Below are 26,542 nucleotides of genomic sequence, written 5' to 3'. Positions count from 1 at the left end.
GTCTTAGGTGTCAATCAGTTTTGAATGGCTTAGCCCATCAAACCAGCCCACTCCGGCTGTCCACTGAGGAATTTTAATGAACAGAATAGTACCAAGTAAACAGCCCTCTCCAGAGCCATAAGTTTTACAGGAGTCATAATATGGTGGAACAACAAGTCTCTTCCTCCCGGTGGTATCTCTCCCTTATCTGAAGCAGATGTTCCAGTCCCAGTATGTTTTAGTTCCATCTCTTTCTCTCTCATTAGCAGCCTGGCAAGAGTAACGGTTTGTAATTCTCCCAAGGGAGGGGGACATGGGCAACCCTGCACCCTTCTGCCCATCAGAGCTGTTCATCCTTCGTAACAATAGTAACTTAAACAAGATAAACAAAAGTTAACAGTGTTATGTGTATATATGTGTATAAATAAAACTCCCAAACTATTGAGCTCGGGGGAAACAAGGTTTGGAGTCTTGAGATGGTAAAGTATGAATGTTCAGTTCAACCACAGAATAGGTGATGAGAGAGATATTTGTAATCCAGGGTAAATGTCAAGAGAAGGCAATTATGTCGAATTCCACAGGTTCCATGGTCGTAAAACAAGAGAACAGTCACTGTAGATTTTATCTGTCATCTTTCCAAATTCACATACTAATTATCACCCAAAGTGACTTGTCACAAGGGGTATCGTCTTCAAATGAATTACCACACCACACCCAGGCAAGGGTTAACACATCAGTGGTCTTCACAGGATACCCCAAATCAGATCCACTCCTATAGCTCAAACAAGGTAACAACCACACATTTGATGTATGCTGAATTGATAATTAACCCACCCTTCTGGGCATAGGAGAATTCCAAACAGAGACCCTTGGCCACTAGTTCCCTGGTTTCGATCCTTCCATCTTTCCTCCTTCGTCTACGTCTGACTCTGAGTGTCTGTGTCCTCAGTTAAAACTAAACAAACTGCGAGCGATGTAAACAAGCTGCAAGTCAGACTGATTCACCTTCTTAATCTCTATCTCTCCCTCTCTCTCGAAATAACAGTCCACAGCAAACAAAACCTAGGGATTCATAACAACGGCCACTCCCCATTGTGAAATGACTGGTATGCCAGTAGTTGAGATGACAGAGTGAATCCTTACCCACATTCTCAGCAGGTGAACGGCTTCTCCCCAGTGTGAACTTGCTGATGTCTCTGTAGTGTGGAAGAGCGAATGTATCTCTTCCCACATTCTGAGCAAGTGAACAGCTTCTTCCCAGTGTGAATTTGTTGATGACTCCGTAGGTCAGATGACCAAGTGAATCTCTCCCCACAGACTGAGCAGGTGAATAGCTTCTCCCCAGTGTGAACTCGCTGATGACTCTGTAGGTTGGATGGATCAGTGAATCCCTTCCCAAAGACTGAGCAGGTGAATGGCTTCTCCCCAGTGTGAACTCGCTGATGACTCTGCAGGTTGGATGGATCAGTGAATCTCTTCCCACAGACTGCGCAGGTGAATGGCTTCTCCCCAGTGTGAACTCGCTGATGACTCTGCAGGTTGGATGGATCAGTGAATCTCTTCCCACATTCTGAACAGGTGAACGGCCTCTCTCCAGTGTGAATTCGCTGATGACTCTGTAGGTTGGATGGATCAGTAAATCTCTTCCCACAGACTGAGCAGGTGAATAGCTTCTCCCCAGTGTGAACTCGCTGATCACTCTGTAGTTGGGATGACTGAGTGAATCCCTTCCCACATTCTGAGCAGATGAATGGCTTCTCCCCAGTGAGAACTCGCTGTTGTCTCTGTAGGGTGGATGAATGAGTGAATCTCTTCCCACAGACTGAGCAGGTGAACGGCCTCTCCCCAGTGTGAACTCGCTGATGACTCTGTAGGTGGGATGACTGAGTGAATCCCTTCCCACATTCTGAGCAGATGAACGGCTACTCCCCAGTGTGAACTCGCTGGTGTCTCTGTAGGGTGGATGAATGAGTGAATCTCTTCCCACAGACTGAGCAGGTGAACGGCTTCTCCCCAGTGTGAACTCGCTGATGACTCTGTAGTTGGGATGACTGAGTAAATCTCTTCCCACATTCTGAACAGGTGAACGGCTTCTCCCCAGTGTGAACTCGCTGATGACTCTGAAGGTTGGATGAGTGAGTGAATCCCTTCCCACAGACTGAGCAGGTGAATAGCTTCTCCCCAGTGTGAACTCGCTGATGTCTCTGTAGGTTGCATGACAGAGTGAATCTCTTCCCACAGACTGAGCAGGTGAATGGCCTCTCCCCAGTGTGAACTCGCTGATGTCTCTGTAGCTGGGATGACTGAGTAAATCTCTTCCCACATTCTGAACAGGTGAACGGCTTCTCCCCAGTGTGAACTCGCTGATGACTCTGTAGGTTGGATGGATCAGTGAATCCCTTCCCACAGACTGAGCAGGTGAATGGCTTCTCCCCAGTGTGAACTCGCTGATGACTTTGTAGTTGGGATGACTGAGTGAATCCCTTCCCACATTCTGAGCAGATGAACGGCTTCTCCCCAGTGTGAACTCGCTGATGTCTCTGTAGGCTGGATAACTGAGCGAATCTGCTCCCACAGTCTGAGCAGCTGAATGGCCTCTCCCCAGTGTGAACTCGCAGATGACTCTGTACTTGGGATAACTCAGAGAATCTCTTCCCACAGACTGAGCAGGTGAACGGCTTCTGCCCAGTGTGAACTCGCTGGTGTCTCTGTAGGGTGGATGAATGAGTGAATCTCTTCCCACAGACTGAGCAGGTGAATGGCCTCTCCCCAGTGTGAACTCGCTGATGACTCTGTAGTTGGGATGACTGAGTAAATCTCTTCCCACATTCTGAACAGGTGAACGGCTTCTCCCCAGTGTGAACTCGCTGATGACCCTGTAGGTTGGATGGATCAGTGAATCCCTTCCCACAGACTGAGCAGGTGAATGGCTTCTCCCCAGTGTGAACTCGCTGATGACTGTGTAGTTGGGATGACTGAGTAAATTCTTTCCCACATTCTGAGCAGATGAACGGCTTCTCCCCAGTGTGAACTCGCTGGTGTCTCTGTAGGGTGGATGAATGAGTGAATCTCTTCCCACAGACTGAGCAGGTGAACGGCCTCTCCCCAGTGTGAACTCGCTGATGACTCTGTAGTTGAGATGACTGAGTAAATCTCTTCCCACATTCTGAACAGGTGAACAGCTTCTCCCCAGTGTGAACTCGCTGATGACTCTGCAGGTTGGATGGATCAGTGAATCTCTTTCCACAGACTGAGCAGGTGAATGGCTTCTCCCCAGTGTGAACTCGCTGATGACTCTGTAGTTGGGATGACTGAGTGAATCCCTTCCCACATTCTGAGCAGATGAACGGCTTCTCCCCAGTGTGAACTCGCTTATGTCTCTGTAGGCTGGATAACTGAGTGAATCTCTTCCCACAGACCAAGCAGATGAACGGCTGCTCCTTTGTGCGAACTCGCTGGTGATGCATTAGGTCAGATGACTGAGTGAATCCTTTCCCAGAAATTCAACAGATGATCAGCCTCTGCCCAGTGTGGTGTGAACTGACTGGTGTGTCCACAGGTGGGAAGACCAACTGAATCCTTTCTCACACACAGAACAGGTGAATGGCCTTGCCCAGTGTGAACTTGCTGATGTACCTTCAGTTGAGATGACCGAGTGAATTATTTCCCACTGTCTGAGCAGGTGAAAGGCCTTTCTCCTGTGTAAAATGATGGGTTGCCAGTTGGTCAAATGACCGAGTGAATCCTTCTCCACAGTCTGAGCAGGAAGGATGGTCGATAGGATCCCTTGTTCCACTTCTTAAATATCTAGACAGAGACAACAAAACTGGTGTGACGTGTTTGTGCTTCCTGGAGACAAATTCCTTCTCATTTTTAACCTGTAAAAAGATTTACAAAATCCATCAATGGGTTTAGGACAACATTTCAGATGAGATTACATGAGTTGCCAAGGTTTGATCTGGTATCACACTGATACAGTGAGGTTCAACACAAGTTAGAAGAGATATCATCTCCTGACTGGGCAGAGTGCTGGTTTCTGGAATGACCATCAATTCCCTGATACTCTTCCTGTCTCTATCAGAAAGGAGCATTTCTGCCATCTCCAATTTGAGCCTTAGTTTGACTCTCTCCATTGGTATTATTCCCCCCTCCTGCTGAACTGCATGGGTGCCTGGCCCCACAGTAACTGAAACAGTCTCACGCAAATAGTCTTTCTTGATGTGCATCTGGGATTTTCTTTTATGTATTATTAACTTAAAGTGCCACAGTTTTAACGCCATATAAAAAATTCCTGCTGAGATGAATGGTTGGTCCGCACAGCTGTTAAAAGGACTTAGAGTGAATATTTGTATTATTGTCACTATTTAATCTGCACACTCCCATACCCCTACCATCCAGGTACCTACACAAAATGTTGAAATCGAGCTTGCATGCACCGCTTGTGCTGGCTGCTCATTCCACACCCTGATGACTGTCTGTGTGAAGAAGTTGCCCCTCATGTTACCCTTAACATTTTACCTTTCACCCTTAACCCATGGCCTCTGGTTGTAGTTCCACCCAATCTCAGTGGAGAAAGCCAACTTGCATTTACACTATCTATGCCCCTCTATCACAATCAAATCTCCCCTCAATCTTCTACATTCCAAGGAATAAAGTTCATACCAAAGTGCAACAACTCACACTTGTCTGCATTAAATTCCATTTTCCATTTCTCAAACCATTTTGCCAGTTGGTCCAGATCGCACTGCAAGTTTAAATGCTTTTTTGGCATTGACTAGATGGGACAAATAGCCTGTTTCTTTACTGAACTTCTCCGTGTTTCTATGGCAGAGAAGCTGGCCAAACTTGTTTGGAAGGGAAAGGGTAGGAGTGACAATTGAGCAGCAGTGGCTGGAGTTTCTGGAGCAATTTGGGACCTGAGTGATGCTACAGAAGTGGAAGCATTAGAAAGACAGGAGGACACAACTGTGGCTAAAATGAGAAGCCAAAGCCAACATAAATGTCAAAGAGAGGGCAAACAAAAGAACAAAAACTATTCGGAAGCTTCGAGAAACCAAAAGAAGACAACAAAAAAAGTCAGCTGAGCTCAGTGCATGGAATCATGATTTGTAGTCATTAATGGGTCTCGGTAGCACCCAACAGTCTGAGGCATTTAGAGGAACAAAATATACGAGGCTTCAATTTCTCTTCAAAAGCAAGGTTCCCTGGACCAGTTACCTTTCAACTTTCATTTTGGCAGCCACATACAAACTCTGCATCCTCAAAAATTCACATCTGAAGACTCCCACTTACAGGTACTCCTTTGCCAGGAAACAACCTGTCCCAAACCACACTTGTCAGATCCTTTCTGATACCATCAAAATTGACCTTTCTCCAATTTAGAATCTGAACCCATGGTCCAGACCTCTCTTTTTCCATATTTACTTTGAATCTCATGGCATTATGATCACTAATTTCTGTCACCAGCCCTGATCATTTCCTAACAGCTTATTGCTCATTTCTACGTTGGGAAATCTACGTACTGATTAAGGGCACATTTGACAAACTTTACCCCATCTAGTCCTTTTACATTATGGGAGTTCCAGTCAATATATGTAAAGTTAAAATCACTTACTGAATCAACCTTTGTTTATTGACATGGCCTACAATCTACCTACAACTTTGTTCCTCTAAATCCCTCAGACTGTTGGGTGTAAACAAGCCCCTATAATGGCTACAATATCATAATTCCCTGTCTTGAGCTCATCGGGCTTTCCTACGATGCTTCTTGCATTGTGATATACACAGCTCAGCACATCCATCGCACCATGCTCAACCATTTGATTGCTGACTCTGTCTGAGGTCTGAACAACATCTGTCGTGTCAAGAAAACAAACTCCCCCTCATTGTCACAAAAACAAAGGAGCTGATTGTGGACTGCAGGAGGAATGGAGACACTCTAACCCCTGTTGACATCAAAGGATCTGGGGCTGAGAGGGTGAACAGCTTTAAGATCCTCGGCATAAACATCGCCAAGCATCTCACATGGTCTGTACGTACCGGCTGTGTTGTGAAAAGAGCACAGCAGCACCTCTTTCACCTCAGATAGTTGAAGAAGTTGGGAATGGGGCCCGAAATCCTGAGGACTTTCTACAGGGACACAATTGAGAGCATCCTGACTGGCTGCATCACTGCCTGGTATGGGAACTGTACTTCCCTTAATCTCAGGAACTTGCAGAGATTGGTGCGGGACAGCCCAGCGCATCTGTAGATGTGAACTTCCCACTATTCAGGACATTTACAGAGACGGGTGTGGAAAAAGGGCCCAAAAGATATTGGGGACCCAATTCACCACAACCACAAACTGTTCCTACTGCCACCATCCAGGAAATGGTACCACAGCAAAAGGACCAACAGGCTCCGGGACATCATCTTCTACCAGGCCATCAGACTGATTAATTCATGCTGATACAATTGCATATCTATGTTATACTGACTGTTCTATGCACAAACTATTTATTATAAATTACTATAAATTACACATTGCACATTTAGATGGAGATGTAACGTAAAGACTTCTACTCCTCATGTATATGTATGTAAGAAAGTCAATTCAATTCAAATCACCCTCTCCACTATCTGTCCTGTCATTCTGGCTCCCATTCCCCCTGCAAATCATTTTAACCACATCAGCACCCCCCTCCACCACACTTGCTCTCGGAGCTCTTACCACGAGGATATTAGTCCCCTTCCTGTTCTGTTCCCCTAACTAATGAATCCCCTATCACTCCTTTGACTTTCCTCTGCCAGGTAATCCCCCCAATACTTTCTAAAGTGTTCCACCTGTTGTTGTGTGGGATAGCAACAAGAGTACTCTGTGATGGCTATTTAACCTCATTTCCCTTCCTGACTCTCACCCAGTTTCCTGTGTCCTGCACCTTGGGTGTAACTCACCTCTCTTCATGTCATATCTATCACCCCCTCCAACTGCTGGATGATCCGGAATTCATCCATTTACAGTTCCAACTCCTTAAAATGCAGCTGGATACATATCTTGTAGGTGAGGGCATCAACAACACTGGAGGTCTCCCCACCTTCCCACCAATGTCCCCTCTAATTTGTAATGACAAGTGTGCACATAAATCATGTACCGTGTATTTTTTTTTTACCCAGTGACAACCATATAACCATATATAACCATATAACAATCACAGCACAGAAACAGGCCATTCCGGCCCTCCTAGTCCGTGCCGAACTCTTAATCTCACCTAGTCCCACCTACCCGCACTCAGCCCATAACCCTCCACTCCTTTCCTGTCCATATACCTATCCAATTTTACCTTAAATGACACAACTGAACTGGCCTCTACTACTTCTACAGGAAGCTCATTCCACACAGCTATCACTCTCTGAGTAAAGAAATACCCCCTCGTGTTTCCCTTAAACTTTTGCCCCCTAACTCTCAAATCATGTCCTCTCGTTTGAATCTCCCCTACTCTCAATGGAAACAGCCTATTCACGTCAACTCTATCTATCTATCCCTCTCAACATTTTAAAAACCTCGATCAAATCCCGTGTGCAAAAACGTGTGCACAGTGAATTTTATATAGAGAGGTATTCATTTTCACAGCTAGCAAATCACTGTCGATAAAAACTTTGATCTCCTCTGGCTTGTATCGAGTTCATCTGCACTCTCACACAGACTACGTAGCAGGCCTATAGCGGGTTATGAAGGATTTTCTCGCCAGAGCTTTTGCACACTGTCCATATGTGACTTGTTTGCTAAATGACGCTTTAAAAAGTCAGATTTCCAAATTTCACTCCACTTCTTCCCATTTGCAAATTCTCCAGCAACTTTTGCATCACCACAATACAGACAGGTAACAGCAGTTTCTGTGTTGTACATAAATATTTCCCTTGAACCCTCTCCAGATGACTGAAGGTGATGAACTCGATTATGGCAATGCCAATGAATGTGAAGGGAAGGGTAGTAGTCTGTCCCATTGGAGTCTGGCACATTTGTGATGTGAAAGTTACTTGTTGCCAAGGGCAAAGGTTTTTGATATTATCATGTACCCAGAAAGAATGGGTCAAAACATGTTCTCACCTGTAGAAAAGTTCAGAACAGGAGGAGGTACAACAAACAACACACACACAAAATACTGGAGGAACTCAGCAGGCCAGGCAGCATCTATGGAAAAGAGTACTAATGCTGAGTTCCGCCGGCATTGTGTGTGTGTTGCTTGGATTTCCAGCATCTGCAGATTTCCTCTTCTTTGTGATTGGAGGTAGAACAAAGGTAATTTTCTCTATTGCTGATGTAAAAGATTTTGTTCCCTTCCTCTGAGTTCCTAATCCTTGCATTTAGATAGCTGGAGCTCAGCTCTGTCTGAGAGATCCATCGGTTCCCATTCCCTCATCAACCGGAAGCTCCCCGGGGCCCGTGTACGGATCGTGAGGCTGAGAGAGAGGGGGAAGAGAGCAGGACTGTTCCGGAATTGCTGGCCACCGTGACCGGATTTCACAGGAATCGTCCTGAAGTCGGTGTTTAATATAAAAACGGAGAGAATCGATCTTACCTGCGCCCGACATTTTTAAGGCTGTCTGTGTACTGCGCGCATGCGTGATACTCGGGGACGTCATCAGCCTGACGCCTGCGCATTTCATCTGTGCTTTAGGGCCGGCGAAATTTTTAACGCACCGCATTATGGGTAATTAGGGTGCCATTAATCATTTCTGCAAGCACCGGTTCATTGTCCATACCTCATTTTTTTTTCGTGTGTATAGAAAAATCAGCAGCTGTTTTAACGCAGAAAGCGGCTCCCATAAACAATATACTCAATACCAACGTGTATCTAATGCCAAAGTAAAATGCAGTTAAAAAACACAGGAGATTCTGCAGTTGTTGGAAATACAGAGACGCACACACACAAAATGCTGGAGGAACTCTGCAGTTCAGGCAGCAACTAAGCAGAGGAGTACACAGTCTAGGCATGCTGAAGGGGCTCGGCCTAAACATTGTCTATTTATTCCTCTTCACATTTTCTGGCTCATCTGTTGATTTCCACTAGTATTTTGCAGAAATTAACCACCTTTTTTTTCCGGTCAACCAGTTTCCAAATGTTTCTGATGTTTCTTTTGTAATCATATCCTGCTGGTCTGATTCCTCCTCCTCCTCGTAAACTCTAGACCCTATCTCTCTTTGCAGCCCCAAAGCCCTGACTCAGACTGGCAACTCTTCGGTTTCTGACTCTGCACCATCGAAGACTCACTCGCCAGTCTGCTGTCAGACTTTAGAGGCGCATTGTGTTGCGAGACTGCAGGTTCGCTTACTGTGAGTGTCGCTTTAAGTGCCTGAGTGAGGCGGGGCTGTGACGTCAGACACAAGCTGCGGCAGCCTGAGGGAGGCGGGGCTGTGACGTCAGACACAAGCTGCGGCAGCCTGAGGGAGGCGGGGCTGTGACGTCAGACACAAGCTGCGGCAGCCTGAGGGAGCGGGAGCGGGAGAGGGAGAGGGAGACAAGCTGTTGGAACTTCAGCGTGTGACTGCTATAGGCTGCAACTCTTCCATGCCCAAAAGGTTGGGTTGATCTGATCATCGGCAGGCAGTGCAAACCGGATGTGTGACTGTCACTTCGTATCATCCATATGTGTGGATTTGCTGGAGTATCCTGTGGTATCACTTTTGTTGGCCCTTACCTGGAATCGGGGTGTTCTGTGGTGACCACTTGAATACGATATTCCTGTGACTGGCAACTGGTGATATTTCTAAGTGGATTTCAGAACTTATCGATGGATAAGATCTTCGGCGACTGTTGTTTCGTTTACCCAGCGTGGAATGTGTGTGGAATTCTTCGTAATTGCCTTCTCTCTACATGTTCGTGTGGATTTACAAATCTCTCCTCTCACTCACTTTTTCCGTGGATTACTGAACTTTTCTATTTTACCATCTTAAGACTTTAAGCATTGTTTCCCAAGCTTGATAGTTTGGGAGCTATATATACGCATTACACTGTTAACTTCTGTTTATTTCGTTTAATCTTTTATATTTGGAGTAGATACTAATAAAGATAGTGGTTTTAACATCGAAACCAGACTCCGTTAGTGATCTGTTGCTGCTGCTATGTAACAAATCCAACAACCCAGCTGTCTGAGGCACAGTCCTTTAAAATTGGTGAAAATGACCCAAAACGTTGAAAAGAGCGGGGAAGAAGGAGTTTAACCAACTTCGTCCGGAGCCCTGAAGAACGTCACAACCACGGTGAGCTCATCGTCTTATTCAGCCTGGAGAAAATCATGCAGGGAATTCATGCAGGTGTATAAGATGATGAGAGGCATTGATCGTGTGGATAGTCAGAGGCTTTTCCCCAGGGCTGAAACGGCTAACACGAGGGGGAATAGGTTTAAGCTGCTTGGAAGTAGGTACAGAGGAGATGTCAGAGCTAAGATTTTTAAAGCAAAGAGTGGTGTGTGTGTGGAATGCACTGCCAGCGACGGTGGTAGAGGCGGATACAATAGGGTCTTTTAAGTGACTCTTAGATAGGTACATGGAGCTTAGGAAAATAGGTGGCTATGCAGTAGGCATTTTCTAAGCATTTTCTAGAGTAGGTTACATGGTGGGCAACCTGTCATCTCAGGGAGAGTGAGAGGGGAACGGCAAGGGTGGATTTTGATATACTGATATGGAACAGAAATATGGGCAGGGACCAGATGGGCCGAGTGGCCTCCCTAGTTTGCTTCGTGAGTGTGGTAGAGACAGTAAGTACCTGAGACACGGGACTTGATACAGAGCTGATTTATCTTTCACAGATCCACAATATTAAACACCAGTCTAGTTTAAGGCTAACATCAGCAGAACAGACTCCTCCAATGCTCAGTGACCAGGGTTCAGTCCTGGGTGCGATGAGCAGCCGCAAGAACTGCAGAATCTGACAGTAACAGTCCCTCATGAACCTGCAGCTGCCTTCAGTCACCGTGATGGTTAAACATTTAACACAGGACTCCGCCTCTCGCTCATGGACATGTAAGACACAGTCGATTTCTGTCCGCCTTTAATCTCTCCCTTTTCAGACTTAAACTTTGAAATTTCAACTTTATTCAGTGGGATCTGTAGAGCAACGGTTATAATTATGGCCCCCAGAGAAACAGAGGATTCAGGTGCTGCGTTATTTCCATTGGTGCGAAGCGATGTCAATTACTCATTACACCCAATAGTACAGGCGAAACAGCCGAGAGATCGTCTCCCCCGCTTCCTCGGCGGGATAAACCTCAAAGTAAATGTCCCGCTTTTTGATTTCTTTTCATTTCTTCCCGCTTCTGAAGCGTCCCCTGCGGCCGGAGTCTGATGTATCGCTGAGAGGTAGGAGGAGAACACTGGCCGAATCCCCGGGGATGGAGGGAATGAACCCAGCAGGGGAAGGAAGGGGGTGCATTTTATTGGAAAGATGGAGTGGTGGCGAGCAGAGGGATTCACCACATTGGGGGTCAAACCGGCAGTCTATTGACCTACAAGTGGGGCCAATGGTCCGAGCAAAGTGGGGGGCGAATGGACCAGTCCAAGGACTTATTGAATGACAGGACGGTTTGGAGGGGCCGAGTGGTCTTCGTCTGTGCTGGTAGTCCGTCTGTTTAAAGACCCTTCCTGGGCCTGTAAGATGTCCCAGTGGGTGTTGTAGGGACCAATACTTGGAACCCAGTTGTTCCCAAACTGTGTCCACTATTTGGCTAAGAGACCAAATCCAACATTTCCAAATCAGTTATTGACACAAAATGCATCTTCATAGAAACCGTACAGCACAATTCAGGCACTTCAGCCCACAATTCTGTGCCGAACATGTCCTTAACTTAGAAATTACCTAGTGTTACCCATAGCCCTCTAGTTTTCTAAGGTCCATCTACCTGTCCAGGAGTCTCTTAAAACACCCTATCGGTTCAGCCTCCAACACCGCCCCCGGCAGCCTATTCCACACACTCACCACTCTCTGTGTAATAAACACTTTCCCTCTGATGTTAGTCATTTCAGCCCTGGGAAAAGCCTCTGACTATCCACACGATCAATTCCTCTCATCACCTTATACACCTCTATCTGGTCACCTCTCGTCCTCCATCGCTCCAAAGAGAAAAGGCCGAATTCACTCAACCTATTCTCATAACGCACACTCCCCAATCCAGGCAACATTCTTGTAAATCTCCTCTGCACCCTTTCAATGGTTTCCACATCTTTCCTGTATTGAGGCGACCAGAAATGAGCACAGTACTCCAAGTGGACTCTGAACAGGGTCCTATATAGCTGCAACATTACCTCTTGGCTCTTAAACTCAATCGCACGGTTGATGAAAGCCAATGCACCTTATGCCTTTTTAACTACACAGTCAACCTGCGTAACAGCTTTGAGAGTCCTACGGACTCGGACCCCAAGATCCCGCGGATCCTCTACACTGCCAAGAGTTTTACCATTAATACTATATTCTGCCATCATATTTGACCTAACAAAATGAATGACCTCACACTTATCAGTGTTGAACTCCATTTGTCACTTCTCAGTCCAGTTTTGCATCTTATCAATGTCCTGCTGTAACCACTGACAGCCCTCCACACTATCAACAACACCCCCCCAAACTTTGTGTCATCAGCAAACTTACTATCCCATCCCTCCACTTCCTTATCCAGGTCATTTATAAAAATCACGAGGAGTAGAGGTCCCAGAACAGTTCCCTGAGGCACACCAGACATACAGACAGATATCCTTTATTGATCCCGAGGGAAATTGGGTTTTGTTACAGTCACACCAACCAATAATAGTGTAGAAATATAGCAATATAAAACCATAATTAAATAATAATAAATAAATTATTCCAAGTGGAATAACACTCCGAGGGAGGAGTTGTAAAGTTCGATGGCCACAGGCAGGAATGACTTCCTTTGACGCTCAGTGTTGCATCTCGGTGGAATGAGTCTCTGGCTGAATGTACTTCTGTGCCTAACCAGTACTTTATGGAGTGGATGGGAGTCATCCACTAGTCCAGCAGTAATAGACCACTAGTCACCGACCTCCATGCAGAATATGACCCGACTACAACTATTCTTTGTCCTCTGTGGCAAGCCAGTTCTGGACCCACAAAGCAATGTTCTCTTGGATCCGTTGCCTCCTTACTTTCTCAATCGGCCTTGGATGGGGTACCTTGTTAAAGCTCATCTGAAAATCCAAGCAAACAACATCCACTGCCTCTGCTTTATCTATCTTGCCTGTTATTTCCTCAAAATATTGCAAGTGACTTGTCACACACGATTCCCTGCGAAGGAATTCTGCTGACTTTGTCCTACTTCATCATGCCTCCCCAATTACAGTACCCAAAAAACTCACCCTTAATACACCCGAACATATTCCTGACCACTGAGATCAGACTCACTGTCCTATAATTTCACTGGACAACAATTTTGTTTTTTCAAAAGTGTTGCTTCCTCTGAATTTTTTTGTTTATGATAAACTGCTTGTAGATTAACACGAATATAATTTAAGACTACTTGTATCACGCAGGAATTTGGAAAAACGACAAATTAACTGTTATTGAACATATTGTCTTTAATTGCATAATGGTGCTGCTGCTTTGCAATAATGCAACCAAGTAAAAAATATTTGGTTAATGATTTTCATTCGTACTCAGTGTCTGAGGCTTCTCGCTTAAGTGCCCAACACTAATTTGCAGCATTGCTGGATTCAGTTGCCCTGGTATCTTTTCTCCATGACCGCAATGTCCTGGTGAAAACTTTCACCATGCTCGTCACTAACAGCACCAGGATTTGCAGGGAGGAAGTCCAAATGTGAATGCAGAAAATGAATCTTTAGTGACATGTTGCATTTCATGGTTTTATATGCTTGAAGCATGGTTTCAACCGGCTGCATGAAGCTTGGTGCTCTGTTGATGCCGAGAAAATTTTCAACAACTTCCTTGAATGCCTTCCATGTAGTTTTCTCCAGTCCCACTAGAAATTCTTCAAATTGCCTGTCATTGATGACCTGTTTGATTTGTAGACCAATAACAATGCTTTCCTTAACCTTGGCATCAGTTATTCTGGGAAAAATTTTTCATAGATTTTATTTCCTCTGCCTGGTGATAGCAAATTCCATCCTTACAGTCCTGAACCCAATAATTATTACTGAAACCTGTCCTGCCTTGCAGCAGCCGCGCCGGCTCAGTATGCCCAAGCATGCCTGAACAAGATAGGAAACTTTCCAGCTTACATTGCAGGCAACATTTTAATTGACCTGAATTATGAATTGAAATAATAAACATAAGCGATTTCAAAAAATGGTGCGTGATAGGGAAATTCCATGGTGATTTTCATGATCAGTAGCCCAAAATTCATAAGATACACCTAAAGGTTTTCAGGAAGCAAAACCTTTGTTGTCCATTGTTTTTTTTCTTCTGCCTCCTTCTCTTCTTAAAGAGTGGAGTGACATTGGCAAGTTTCTAGTCCGCCAGAACCATTCCAACATCTAGTGATTTCTGATAGATCATTACTCATCACTTGAAGAGAAAACTAAGGGGGAACTTCTTCATTCAGAGGCGGGGAGAGTGTGCACCGAGCTGCCAGAGCAAGTGGCAGGGACGATTGTAATCTTTAAGAGAAATTTGCTTAGGTCACTGGATGAGAAGGATATGGAGGTCTATGGTCCAGGTGGAAGTTGTTGGAACTCGGCAGATTAATGTTTTGGCACGGACTAGTTTGGCTGAAAGGGGTTTGCCTGGGTTGTAGTGTTCTTTGACTCTAATGCCTTCACAGTCTCTTCAGCTACCTCTTTCTGAACCCTGGGGTGTACACCTTCTGGTCCGGGAATCTTATCTACCTTCAGGCCTTTTTGCTTCAAAAACACCTTCTCTCCTTGGTAAAAGCATGTATCCTCACTTCTGTCCCAGATACTGCTGAATGTTTGGCATTTATGCAATAAATTTAATGACACAATTGTAGTGGGTGACTTCAATCTGCAGGAGAATGGGGAAAGTCAGATTTGTGTCCGATCGCAAGAGATGGAATGTGTACAAAATGGCTTTTTAGAGCAGCTGATGGTTGAGCCTACTCAGGGAACTGCTATCTTAGTTTTGTGTTTTTTAATAACCCAGATCTTATTAGGGAGGATAATGTAAAGGAACCATTAGAAGGCAGTGATCTTAATTTGAATGAATTCCCACTGCAACTTGTGAGGGAGAAGCATAGGTCACATGCGGAGTATGGCAATGGAATAAAGTGTATTACAGAGGCATGAGAGAGGTGATTCCCCAGGTGGCTGACGTCTCTGAGAATAGTTCATAACGTACAGGATAGATATGTCCGGCAGAAGTAGTTCTCAAACAGCAGGGCTAGACTACCACGGCTGACAAAGGAAGTTAAGGACTGTATAAAAGCCAAGGAAAGTGCATATAATGTAGCAAAAGTGAGTAGGAAGTTAGATAATTGGGTTTCTTTTAAAATCCAGCAACAGGCAACTGAAAAAAAAAGCAGATTATAGTCCAGTTAGCCGAACCTCAGTGGCTGGGAAAGCATTTGAGTCTAAAATATCAGATGAGGTTTTGGGGTACTAGGAGACTAATGATATAATAAATCAAAGCCAGCATAGCTTCTGTACAAGGAAACCTTGCCTGACAAGTCTGTTACAGATCTTCGAGGAAGTCATAAGGAGGATGGACAAACGAGAGGCAGTGGATATCATTTACTTGGATTTTCAGAAGGCATCTGATAAGGTGTCACACATGAGACTGCTTAACAGGATAAAAATCAGAGGAAATACTAGCATGGACAGAGGAATGGCTAACAGCCAAGAGGCAGCGAGTGGGAATAAAAGGGGCCTTTTCTTGTTGGCTAGCAGGGACTAGTGGTCTACAGGGGTCAGTATTCGGACTGCTACTTTTCAAATAGTTTGTCAATGAGTTGGATAATGGAACTGATGGCTTTGTGGCAAGGTTTGTGGATGATACAAAGATAGGTGGAGGCGTTGGTAGTGCTGAGGAAGTAATCCGATTGCAGCAGGACACAGACAAATTTCAAGAACGGGCAAAAAAGTGGCAGATGGAATACAATACTGGGAAATGTACGATAATGCATTTTGACAAAAGGAACAATAGTGAACTATTATCTGATTGGGGAAAAGGTTCAAACAACAGAAGTACAGAAGGAAATATGAATCCTCGGGCAAGACTCCCAGAAGGTTAATTTACAGGTTGAGCCTATGGTAAAGAAGGCAAATGCAATGCTGGCATTTATTTAAAGTGAAGTAGAATCTATAAGCAAGGAGATGATGCTGGTACTTTATAAGATACTACTTAGGCCGCACTGAGAGTATTTGGGATGCATATCTCAGAAAAGGTGTGTTGTTGTTGGAGAGAGTCCAGAGGGTGTTCAAGAAGATGATTCCGGTAATAAAGGGGTTAAGATATGAGGAGCGTTTGCCAGCCTTGGGCCTGTACTCCTGCACTGACATATGTTTAATAAATGTGAGTGGTGTGGGGTAAATCTCACTGAAACCTACCGAATGTGGAAAGGTCTGGATCGGGTGGATGAGGATGAGGAGAGGACTTTTCGTATGGTGGGGGTAGCCATAACAGAGGGCACAGCCTCCAAACTGAGGAGCGACCTTTCAGAGTAGTTACGGAGGATTTTGTTTAGTCAGACAGCAGTGAACATCTGGAATTCACTGACACAGATGGTGGTGGGAGCCAAATCCGTGGGTACATTTAAGGCAGAAGCTAATAGTTTGCTGATCAATCAGGGCATTAGAGGATATGCCGAGGAGGCAGGTGCGTGGGGTTGAGTGAGAACCGGGATCAACCATGATAGAATGGCAGAGCAGACTTGATGGGCTGAATGGCCTAATTCTGCTCCTATGTCTTATGGTCTTATACTGCTAGTGTTTTACACAGTGAAGATTGACACAAAATACTTATTACATTCGACCGCTATTTCTTTGCTCTATTACTAACTCACCAGCATCATCTTCCAGCGGTACAATATCAACTCTTGCCTCTCTTTGACTCTTTATGTATCTGAACAACTTTTGATACTTGATATTATTGGCTCACTTACCTTAATTTTTCATCTTGTCTCTCCTGTGTTTTTTTTTTATTTGTCTCCTGTTGGTTATGTAAAAGCTTTCCAATCCTCTCACTTCCCACAGTTTTCTTGCTGTATTATATGACCCCACTTCTGTTTTTATCAAAAAATGCTGGAAGAACCATTAATAATATTACAGGATAAGCAAGCAGGAACAACTCCGTCAATAGATAAAACCATTCCCAACACAGGCATATTCCTCGACCAGTGGATCACCTCTCCACAGGTATTGTTTGCGTCATCAGTCAGACAAACAGAAGATTTTCTCTGTCTATCAGCTTCCAAGCATTGCTAATCTGTCATTCTTTGCCATGCCCCGCTGCTGATTCCCTACACCTCATCGTACATTCGTACCCTGACCATCGTCCAGAGCCCCAAACTCTGCCCTGAAAATGACCCATAATGTGGAAATGAGCCCTGAATAAGGAGGTTAACCCTCAATGTCATTCTTCCTCAGCCCAGAGATTTGAGGGGCGAAGAACATCTCTGACAGAACTGCAGGCAGCTCGACTTCTTCAGTCTGCAGAAAATTCAAGGGAAACCTCTTCACCCACAGAGTGGTGACTGTTTGGAACCCAACACCACATGAGAGCAGGAGATGAACAACAGGGGAGGATTTAAAAGTACTGTGATGGAACAGAATAACTGGCAGGGTCCAGCAAGCCTGAGTTGACTCTCTACTGTACACTAGGTGTGTTATAAATTCACTAAGTACCGGAGACAGAGTTTAATATAGAACTGATTTATTTGTCACATATCCAGAGTATTAAACTTCAGTCCCATTAAAGGTGAATGTGCAGCAGAAGAAACTCCTCCCATGCCCAGTGACCAGGGTGCAGAACTGGGTGTGGTGAGCAGCAGCAATAATTGCAGAGTTCAGCACCGACAGTCACTCTCGAAATTGCATTCAGCAACGGTGATGGACAAATATCCAGCATGCAGCTTATCAAAACTTTCTCCCCAGTGTGAACCCTGTAATGTATCACAAGGTTAGATTACTGAGTGAATCCTTCCCCACATTGACAGCAGGTGAACGGCCTCTCCCCTGTGTGAACTCAATGATGCACATTTGGTGGAGATAGCTGAGAGAATCTCTTCCCAAAGTCTGAGCAGGTGAACGGCCTCTTCCCAGTGTGAACTGACTGGTGTCTCAGTAGGTGAGATGACTGAGTGAATCCCTTCCCACAGTCTGAGCATGTGAATGGCCTCTCTCCAGTGTGAATTCGCTGATGTACCTTCAGTGTGGATGACTGAGTGAATCCCTTCCCACAGTCTGAACAGGTGAAAGGCCTCTCTCCGGTGTGAACTGACTTGTGTTTTTGTAAATCAGATGATGAAGTGAATCCCTTCCCACAGTCTGAGCAGGTGAATGGCCACTCCCCAGTGTGAACTGACTGGTGTGCCAGTAGTTCCGATGACTGAGTGAATCCTTTCCCACATTCTGAGCAGATGAAGGGCCGCTCCCCAGTGTGAACTCGCTGGTGTGCAAGTAGGATAGATGATCGAGTGAATCCCTTTCCACAGTCTGAACAAATGAATGGCCTCACCCCAGTGTGAACTCGTTGGTGACACTGTAGGTTGTATAAATGAGTGAATCCCTTCTCACAGTCTGAGCAGGTGAATGGCCGCTCCCCAGTGTGAACTGACTGGTGTGCCAGTAGGTGAGATGACTGAGTGAATCCCTTCCGACAGTCTGAGCAGGTGAATGGCCTCTCACCAGTGTGAACTCGCTGGTGTAACTTGAGTTGGGATGAGTAGGTGAATCTCTTCCCACAGTCTGAGCAGGTAAATGGCCGCTCCTTGGTGTGAACCTGCTGGTGAGCCATTAGGTCAGATGACCGAGTGAATCCTTCCACAAAAAATCAGCAGATGACCAGCCTCTGCCCAGTGTGAACTGACTGGTGTGTCCACAGATGGGATGACTGACTGAATCCCTTCCCAAACACAGAACAGGTGAATGGCCTTGCCCAGTGTGAACTTGCTGATGTAACTTCAGTTGAGATTAACGAGTGAATCCATTCCCACCGTCTGAGCAGGTGAATGGCCTCTCCCCTGTGTAAAATGACAGATGCGCCAGTTGGTCAGATGACTGAGTGAACCCCTCCCAACAGTCTGAGCAGGAAGGATGGTTGATTGAATCCCTTGCTCCTTAAATATCTAGACAGAGACAGCACAACTGGTGTGTTGCGTTTGAATTCCCATAGACAAATTCCTTGTCGATTTTAACCTGTAAAAAGATTTAAAAATCCATCAGTGGGTGAAGAAGAATATTTGAGATTAGATCACTTGAGTTGCCAAGGTGTGATCTGACATCACACTGTTACAGTGAGGTTCAACCCAAGTTGGAGAGAGAAATCACCTTCTAACTCTACACAGTGCTGGTGTCTGGAATGACCCTCAAACTCTCTGATGCTCTATAAGAATGGGGCATTTCTGGAATCTCCAATCTGAGACTTGGCTCGGTTTGACCCTGTCCATTCACATTATACCCTGTTCCCACTGAGCTGCAAGGATGCCTGGCCCCACTGTAACAGAAACCCTCTCATGCAAATAGCCTTTGTTGATGTGCCGTTAGGGTTTTCCTTTATGTAATGTTAATTTAAAGTGCCACAGTTTCAATGCCATGTCAATATCTCCTGACCTGGCTGGTGGCGTAGTGGCATCAGTGCCAGACTTCGGGACGAAAGGTCCTGAGTTCGAATCCAGCCGGCTCCCCTACACGCTTTCCATCCATGCTGGGTTACGAGCTGGTGATCTCTTTGGAAACTCACCCGGCAGAAGGCAATGGCATACTTGCCTCGTATGTGGTTGCCCATGACGTCAGAGAGGCATGGAGGGAAATCGTCCGCTAACCGGAGAGACTCCGGAATTGAGGTATTGAGGTACCTTTCCTTAAATATCTCCGACTCAAGATATATGGTTGGTCTGCACAGCTGTTAAAATGAATTTGAGTGAATATTAGTATTATTTAAGGTTCTGTCACAGTCATGGAAAAGTACAACACAGAAATAGGCCTTTTGGCCCATCTAGTTTGTGTTGAACTATTTAAACTTTCTACTCCTGTACCCCTAACATCCAGGTACCTACACAAACCTCTTAAATGTTGAAATCGAGCTCGTATGCACCACTTGTGCTGGCTGCTCATTCCACACCCAGATTACCGGCTGTGTGAAGAAGTTTCCCCTCATGTTCCCCTTAACATTTCACCTTTCACCCTTAACCCATGGCCTCTGGTTGTAGTCCCACCCCATCTCAGTGGTAAAAGCCAGCTTCCATTTACCGTATCTATAAACCTCTAAATAGTCGTATAACTGCATCAAATCTCCCCTCAATCTTCTACGTTCCCTGACCTGTTCAATCTCTCCTTATAACCCAAGTCCTCCAGACCTGGCCACATCCTTGCAAATTTTCTCTGAACTCTTTCAAAGTCTTTATATCTTTCCTGTAGGTTGCTGACCAAAACTGCACTGAATACTCCAAATTAGGCCTCACCAATGTCTTGTACAAAGTCAACATAACATACCATTCAGTACTTTGGTTTATGAAGGACTATGTGCCAAAATCTTTCTTTCTGTCCCTATCTAACTGTGACACCAGTTTCAGTGAAATATAGACCTGTATTCCCAGATCCCATTCTTCAACAACACTCCTCCATGTCCGACCAGTCACTGTGTAAGACCCACCCTGGTAGGTCCCACCAACATGCAACACCTCGCACTTGTCTGCATTGAATTCCATTTTCCATTTCTCAAGCCATATTTCCACCTGGTCCAGTTCGCACTGCAAGCCATGATAGTCTTCTCACAGTCCGCTGAATCCCCAGTCTCGGTTTCATCCAGAAACTTGCTGATCCCTAACCATCTTATCATCCAGACTACTGATATAGATGACAAACAACAACAGATCCAGCACTGATCCCTGTGGCAACCACTAGACACAGGCCTCCGGTCAGAGAGGCAACCATCTGCTACCACGCTCTGGCTTCTCCCAAAGACAGAGTCTCATCCAATTTACTGTCTAATCTTGAATGCTGAGTGACTGAACCTTCTTGACCAAACTCCCATATGAGACTTTGTCAAGTGCCTTGCTAAAGTCCATGTAGACAACATCCACTGCCTTGCCCTCATCCACTTTCCTGATACCTTCCTCGAGAGACTCGGTAAGATTGGTTAGACATGACCTACCATGCACAAAGCCATGCTGTCTATCCTTAGTCAGACCACATCGATCCAAATGCTTACATATCCGGATCCTGCACATATGTTCTAATAACTTTCCCACTACTGATGTCAAGCTCACCAACATATAATTTTCTTGTTTATCCTTACAGCCCTTCTCGAACAGCGGAACAACATTGTCTGTCCTCCAATCCTCCAGTACCTCACCTGTCACTAAGGAAGATTTGAATATCTCTGCTTGTGCCCCAACAATTTCTGCACTTGTCTTCCGCAGGGTCCTAGGGAAAAACTTGTCAGGCCCTGGGGATTGATCCATGCTAATTTGCCAAAAGACAGCAAACACCTCCACCTCTGTAATCTGTACAGGGTCCATGAAGTTGATGCTGCTTTGCCTTACCTCTACAGACTCTGTGTCCATCTCCTGAGTAAATACAGATGCAAAACTACTATTTAAAACCTCCCCCATCTATTTTGTCTCCTGTATAGATTACCATTTTGATCGTCCAGAGTGAGCATGTTTCTGTTCTGACCTTCTCCATGTTTCTGTGACAGAGAAGCTGGCCAAACCTGACTGGAAGGGGAATCTGGTAGGAGTGACAACAGAGCAGCAATGACTGGAGTTTCTGGGAGCAACTCGGGAGCTGAGTGATCGATACATCCCAAAGAAGTGGAAGCAATGGAAAGGCAGGAGGACACAACCGTGGCTGAAATGAGAAGCCAAACCCAACATAAAAGCCAAAGAGAGGGCAAACAAAAGAGCAAAAACTATTGGGAAGCTTTCAGAAACCAACAAAAGACAACTAAAGAAAGTCAGATGAGCTCAGGGTGTGGAAATATGATATTGTAGTCATTAATGTGTCTTGGTAGCACCCAACAGCCTGAGGAATTTCGAGGAACAAAATTTCTGGGGCCTCAATACCTGTTGAAAACTGACGTTCCCTGCACCAGTTACCTTTCAACTTTTATTTTGGTAGGCACGTACAACCTCTACACCCTCAGAATTTCACTTCTGAAGAACTCCCTCTCACCAAATACTCCTTTGCCAGAAAACAGCCTGTCCCAATCCACCCTTGTCAAATCCTTGCAAATACCATAAAAATTGATCTTTCTCCAATTTAGAATCTCAAGAGAGGTCCAGGCCTCTGTTTTTCCATATTTTCTTGGAATCTCATGGCATTATGATCACTATACACAAGGTGTTGACATACACTAATTTCTGTCACCAGCTCTGATCATTTCCTAACAGCTTATTGCACACTTCTACGCCGGATGTTTTACGTACTGATTAAGGGCACATTTGACAAACTTTACCCCATCTAGTCCTTTTACAGTATGGGAGTCCCAGTCAATATATGGAAAGTTAAAATCACTTGCTATATCAACTTTTGTTACTTGGTATAGTCTATGAACTCTCTACAAATTGGTTCCTCTAAATCCCTCAGACTGTTGGGTGCAACCAATTCCCAGTAATGCCTACGATATCATAATTCCTTGCCCTGGGCTCATCTGGCTTTCCTACGATGCTTCTTCCATCGTGATTTCCACAGCTCAACACATCCATCGCACCATGTTCAAGCATTTGATTGCTGACTGTATCTGAGGTCTGAACAACATCTGTCTGGTGTCAAGAAAACAACCTCTCCCTCAATGTCAGAAAAACCTCTGACGCTGAATTTTGCGGTGAGGATGCAGGAAAGGTTTTCTTCTGATGACACTTCCATGAAGGTCATATTTGTGCAGGTGTCACTGCAGAGTAGAACAGCGCACCACCACTCCAGAGTCTGTTACATCTTCCTGAATGAATTTTTTACATCAAACAGGGGTTTTGATTTGCCTTTCTAGCAATCCAATGAGTAGTTCTCTCATAAAATTTTCTTGGTCTTCCAGACATCAACTTGATCTCCACCGTTCCTGTTAACTGCCATTTCTTAATTACATTGCGAACTGAGGAAACAGCTACCTGAAAACACTTTGCTATCTTCTTATAGCCTTCTCCTGCTATGTGAGCATCCATTATTTTAAATTTCAGAGTGCCAGGCAGCTGCTTAGAGGAGCCCATGGCTGCTGATGGTTGGGACAAGGTTTGAGGGGTCAGGGTATTTATGAAGCTTTGCGATTTGCATAACCTGGCCTGTCCTAACGATGACTGTGAACAAGCCATAGCCCTAACAAGCTAACTCAGGCCTGAGACCTTGGTAAAAGTTATCTGAGAGCTCAAATCTCTTGGGGTGGCCAAACATTTCCATGGTGCTCCTTTCCTTTTTCTCACTCTAAAATTGTACAAAACAGAAATAATACACTAAATTGCTTAAAATGTTGAAGAATATTTCATCTTTAACTTTATGACTTTTGGAGATCAGTTCACCTTCTACTCACTTAACTATTCACAGTAACAGGAAGTTTGACCAGTGGTGCCTAACCATTTGCAAAGCACTGTATGGGATGGGGTGGAGAGCACGGGGTGTGATGGGAGAGAGGGGGAGGAGGAGGAGGACTGACAGAGAGTGAAGAGGGAGAATGTGAGCGGTGACTGGTAGATTTAGAGGGTGAGAAAGAGGGGCCAACAATGTGGGATACGGGAGCCAGCAGTGAGAGTGTTTGGGAGAGTGGGGGTGGTGGAATGTCGGGAGAGAGATAGAGAGAGAGAAAGCTGGAAATGGAGGAGGTTACAGAGTGGTGGAGGTGACTGAGTGAGAGAGAAAAGTTTGGTTGAGGTGAGAGGGTGCGTGAGAGAGGAGGAGATGGAGATGAGAAGGCAGAGGGTGACTGAGATTGAGAGTGAGTTGGCGGATGATAGGGGTAGGGACAGGGATTGTGGGATGGGAGAGAGAATGGAAAAGGAAGAGAAACAGAGTGGATAGAAGGGGAGAAGGGGAGATAGTGTGAGAGAAATGAAGAGAGAGGCATGAGAGAGTGAGTAGGTGAAGAGAGACACAAGAGAGGAGTACTATTTGCTAATAGAGGAGTAGAGAGAGGTGAAAAAGAAGGAGAGTGTGAGGAAAGGGGCGAAAGAGAGTGGGAGGCTGGTTGAGTAGCAGCGTAACTGAGAGGGATAGGGAAGAGGGAAGGGAGAGGGAGAGAGTCGGTGAGGAAGCAAGGATGATTGACAGGGGCGATGATAAGGAAGGGGTATGGGAGAGGCGAGACAGTGAGGGAGAGAGGGAGCAAGAAGGGAGGGCTGAAGTAGAGGGCCCTATGAGGAAGAGGGACTGTGAGGAGGGAGTGGTGAGGGACACGGGGTAAGTAGCCAGGGATGAGGGAGAAAGGTGAGAAGATGGTGTGTCTGATTAGAATTGTTAGACTAACTATTTATTCAGTCCCCTGTTGTAGGGTCATTAATCACATTCCATGCCCTGACATTTACCATGTATGATTCTGGTCTACATATCCGACAGCGGGGAGCCTTAACAGTATGGTTCTGGTCTACATATCCGACAGCGGCGAGTCTTAACAGTATGGTTCTGGTCTACATATCCGACAGCGGGGAGTCTTAACAGTATGGTTCTGGTCTACATATCCGACAGCGGCGAGTCTTAACAGTATGGTTCTGGTCTACATATCCGACAGCGGGGAGTCTTAACAGTATGGTTCTGGTCTACATATCCGACAGCGGCGAGTCTTAACAGTATGGTTCTGGTCTACATATCCGACAGCGGGGAGTCTTAACAGTATGGTTCTGGTCTACATATCCGACAGCGGCGAGTCTTAACAGTATGGTTCTGGTCTACATATCCGACAGCGGGGAGTCTTAACAGTATGATTCTGGTCTACATATCCGACAGCGGGGAGTCTTAACAGTATGGTTCTGGTCTACATATCCGACAGCGGGGAGTCTTAACAGTATGGTTCTGGTCTACATATCCGACAGCGGGGAGTCTTAAAAGTATGGTTCTGGTCTACATATCCGACAGCGGGGAGTCTTAACACGTATGGTTCTGGTCTACATATCCGACAGCGGGGAGTCTTAACAGTATGGTTCTGGTCTCCATATCCGACAGCGGGGAGCCTTAACATGTATGGCTCTGGTCTACATATCCGACAGCGGGGAGTCTTAACAGTATGGTTCTGGTCTACATATCCGACAGCGGGGAGTCTTAACACGTATGGTTCTGGTCTCCATATCCGACAGCGGGGAGTCTTAACAGTATGGTTCTGGTCTACATATCCGACAGCGGGGAGTCTTAACAGTATGGTTCTGGTCTCCATATCCGACAGCGGCGAGTCTTAACACGTATGGTTCTGGTCTCCATATCCGACAGCGGGGAGTCTCAACAGTATGGTTCTGGTCTACATATCCGCCAGCGGGGAGTCTTTACAGTATGGTTCTGGTCTCCATATCCGACAGCGGCGAGTCTTAACACGTATGGTTCTGGTCTACATATCCGACAGCGGGGAGTCTTAACAGTATGGTTCTGGTCTACATATCCGACAGCGGGGAGTCTTAACAGTATGGTTCTGGTCTACATATCCCACAGCGAGGAGTCTTAACGCGTATGGTTCTGGTCTCCATATCCGACAGCAGGGAGTCTTAACACGTACGGTTCTGGTCTCAATATCTGACAGTGGAGAGTCAACGCATACGGTTCTGGTCTACATATCCGACAGTGGGGAGTCTTAACACGTACGGTTCTGGTCTACATATCTGACGGGGGGAGCTTCACAGCATACGGGGACCTGCTGCAAATCGCAGTGCAATGCCAACCCCAGCTGATGCGGGTGTTTCTCCTGTTCAGGTAGTGGGGAGGAAGGTGTTAATCTCGGGTTTGTGTAAATCGAGGGCCGGTTGCAGTGGGAAAGGGCCGGGACCGAGCCGGACAGCTGGAGGCTCCGGGCTCTCCAGTCTTGCATCCCTGGTTTTAGTTTTGTACTGAGTCAGGATTGCGGGATCAGTTTGCTCTGGTTCCCCAAGCTGGGAGGGTGGATGTGGGTGAAGGGGGCCTGTCTATGTGTCGGTGTGGGGTGAATGGTCAGAAGGGTGTGGGGCCACTGGGGGGACGGAGGGTGGTTGGGGTACTGCGGGTGATCGGAAGTAACACGACCTGGGTGGATGGGCAAGGGGTAAATTACGTTGTCAACGAGGGTGGATCTGGTCCAATGAATCAGACAGCTCAGCTCGCGTATCCTTTCAGGAGGCCACAATTCTCTCATCATCTTAATCAGTGAGTAATCTTCCTGTTAACATTGAGTTTGTTACAGAGCCCCAGGGTCTGGGAATGGCTGGGTGGTAGGAGGCAGAGTGTTATGGTGACTGCCTGTTTCTTGGACTCGAGTCCCGTGCTTAGTGACATTCCCTGGGGTTA

At 45.7% G+C, this 26,542-nt stretch overlaps 1 protein-coding gene across 1 annotated transcript in view; it reads right to left on the bottom strand.

The window, feature by feature from the left end:
* Positions 1-226: 226 nt before the first annotated feature.
* The window catches only part of LOC140721523 (uncharacterized), a 40,923-nt gene continuing 14,607 nt past the window's right edge, over positions 227-26,542 (bottom strand). The window contains 2 exon segments of the mRNA XM_073036337.1: positions 227-3,357; positions 18,130-18,875. Of these exon segments, the coding sequence (XP_072892438.1) occupies positions 1,131-3,357; positions 18,130-18,875 (2,973 nt within the window). The 3' untranslated portion in view covers positions 227-1,130.

This window comes from Hemitrygon akajei, unplaced genomic scaffold (genome assembly GCF_048418815.1).
Source record: "Hemitrygon akajei unplaced genomic scaffold, sHemAka1.3 Scf000057, whole genome shotgun sequence".
Lineage (NCBI taxonomy): Eukaryota > Metazoa > Chordata > Chondrichthyes > Myliobatiformes > Dasyatidae > Hemitrygon > Hemitrygon akajei.
This window is presented reverse-complemented; position numbering and strand designations above follow the sequence as displayed.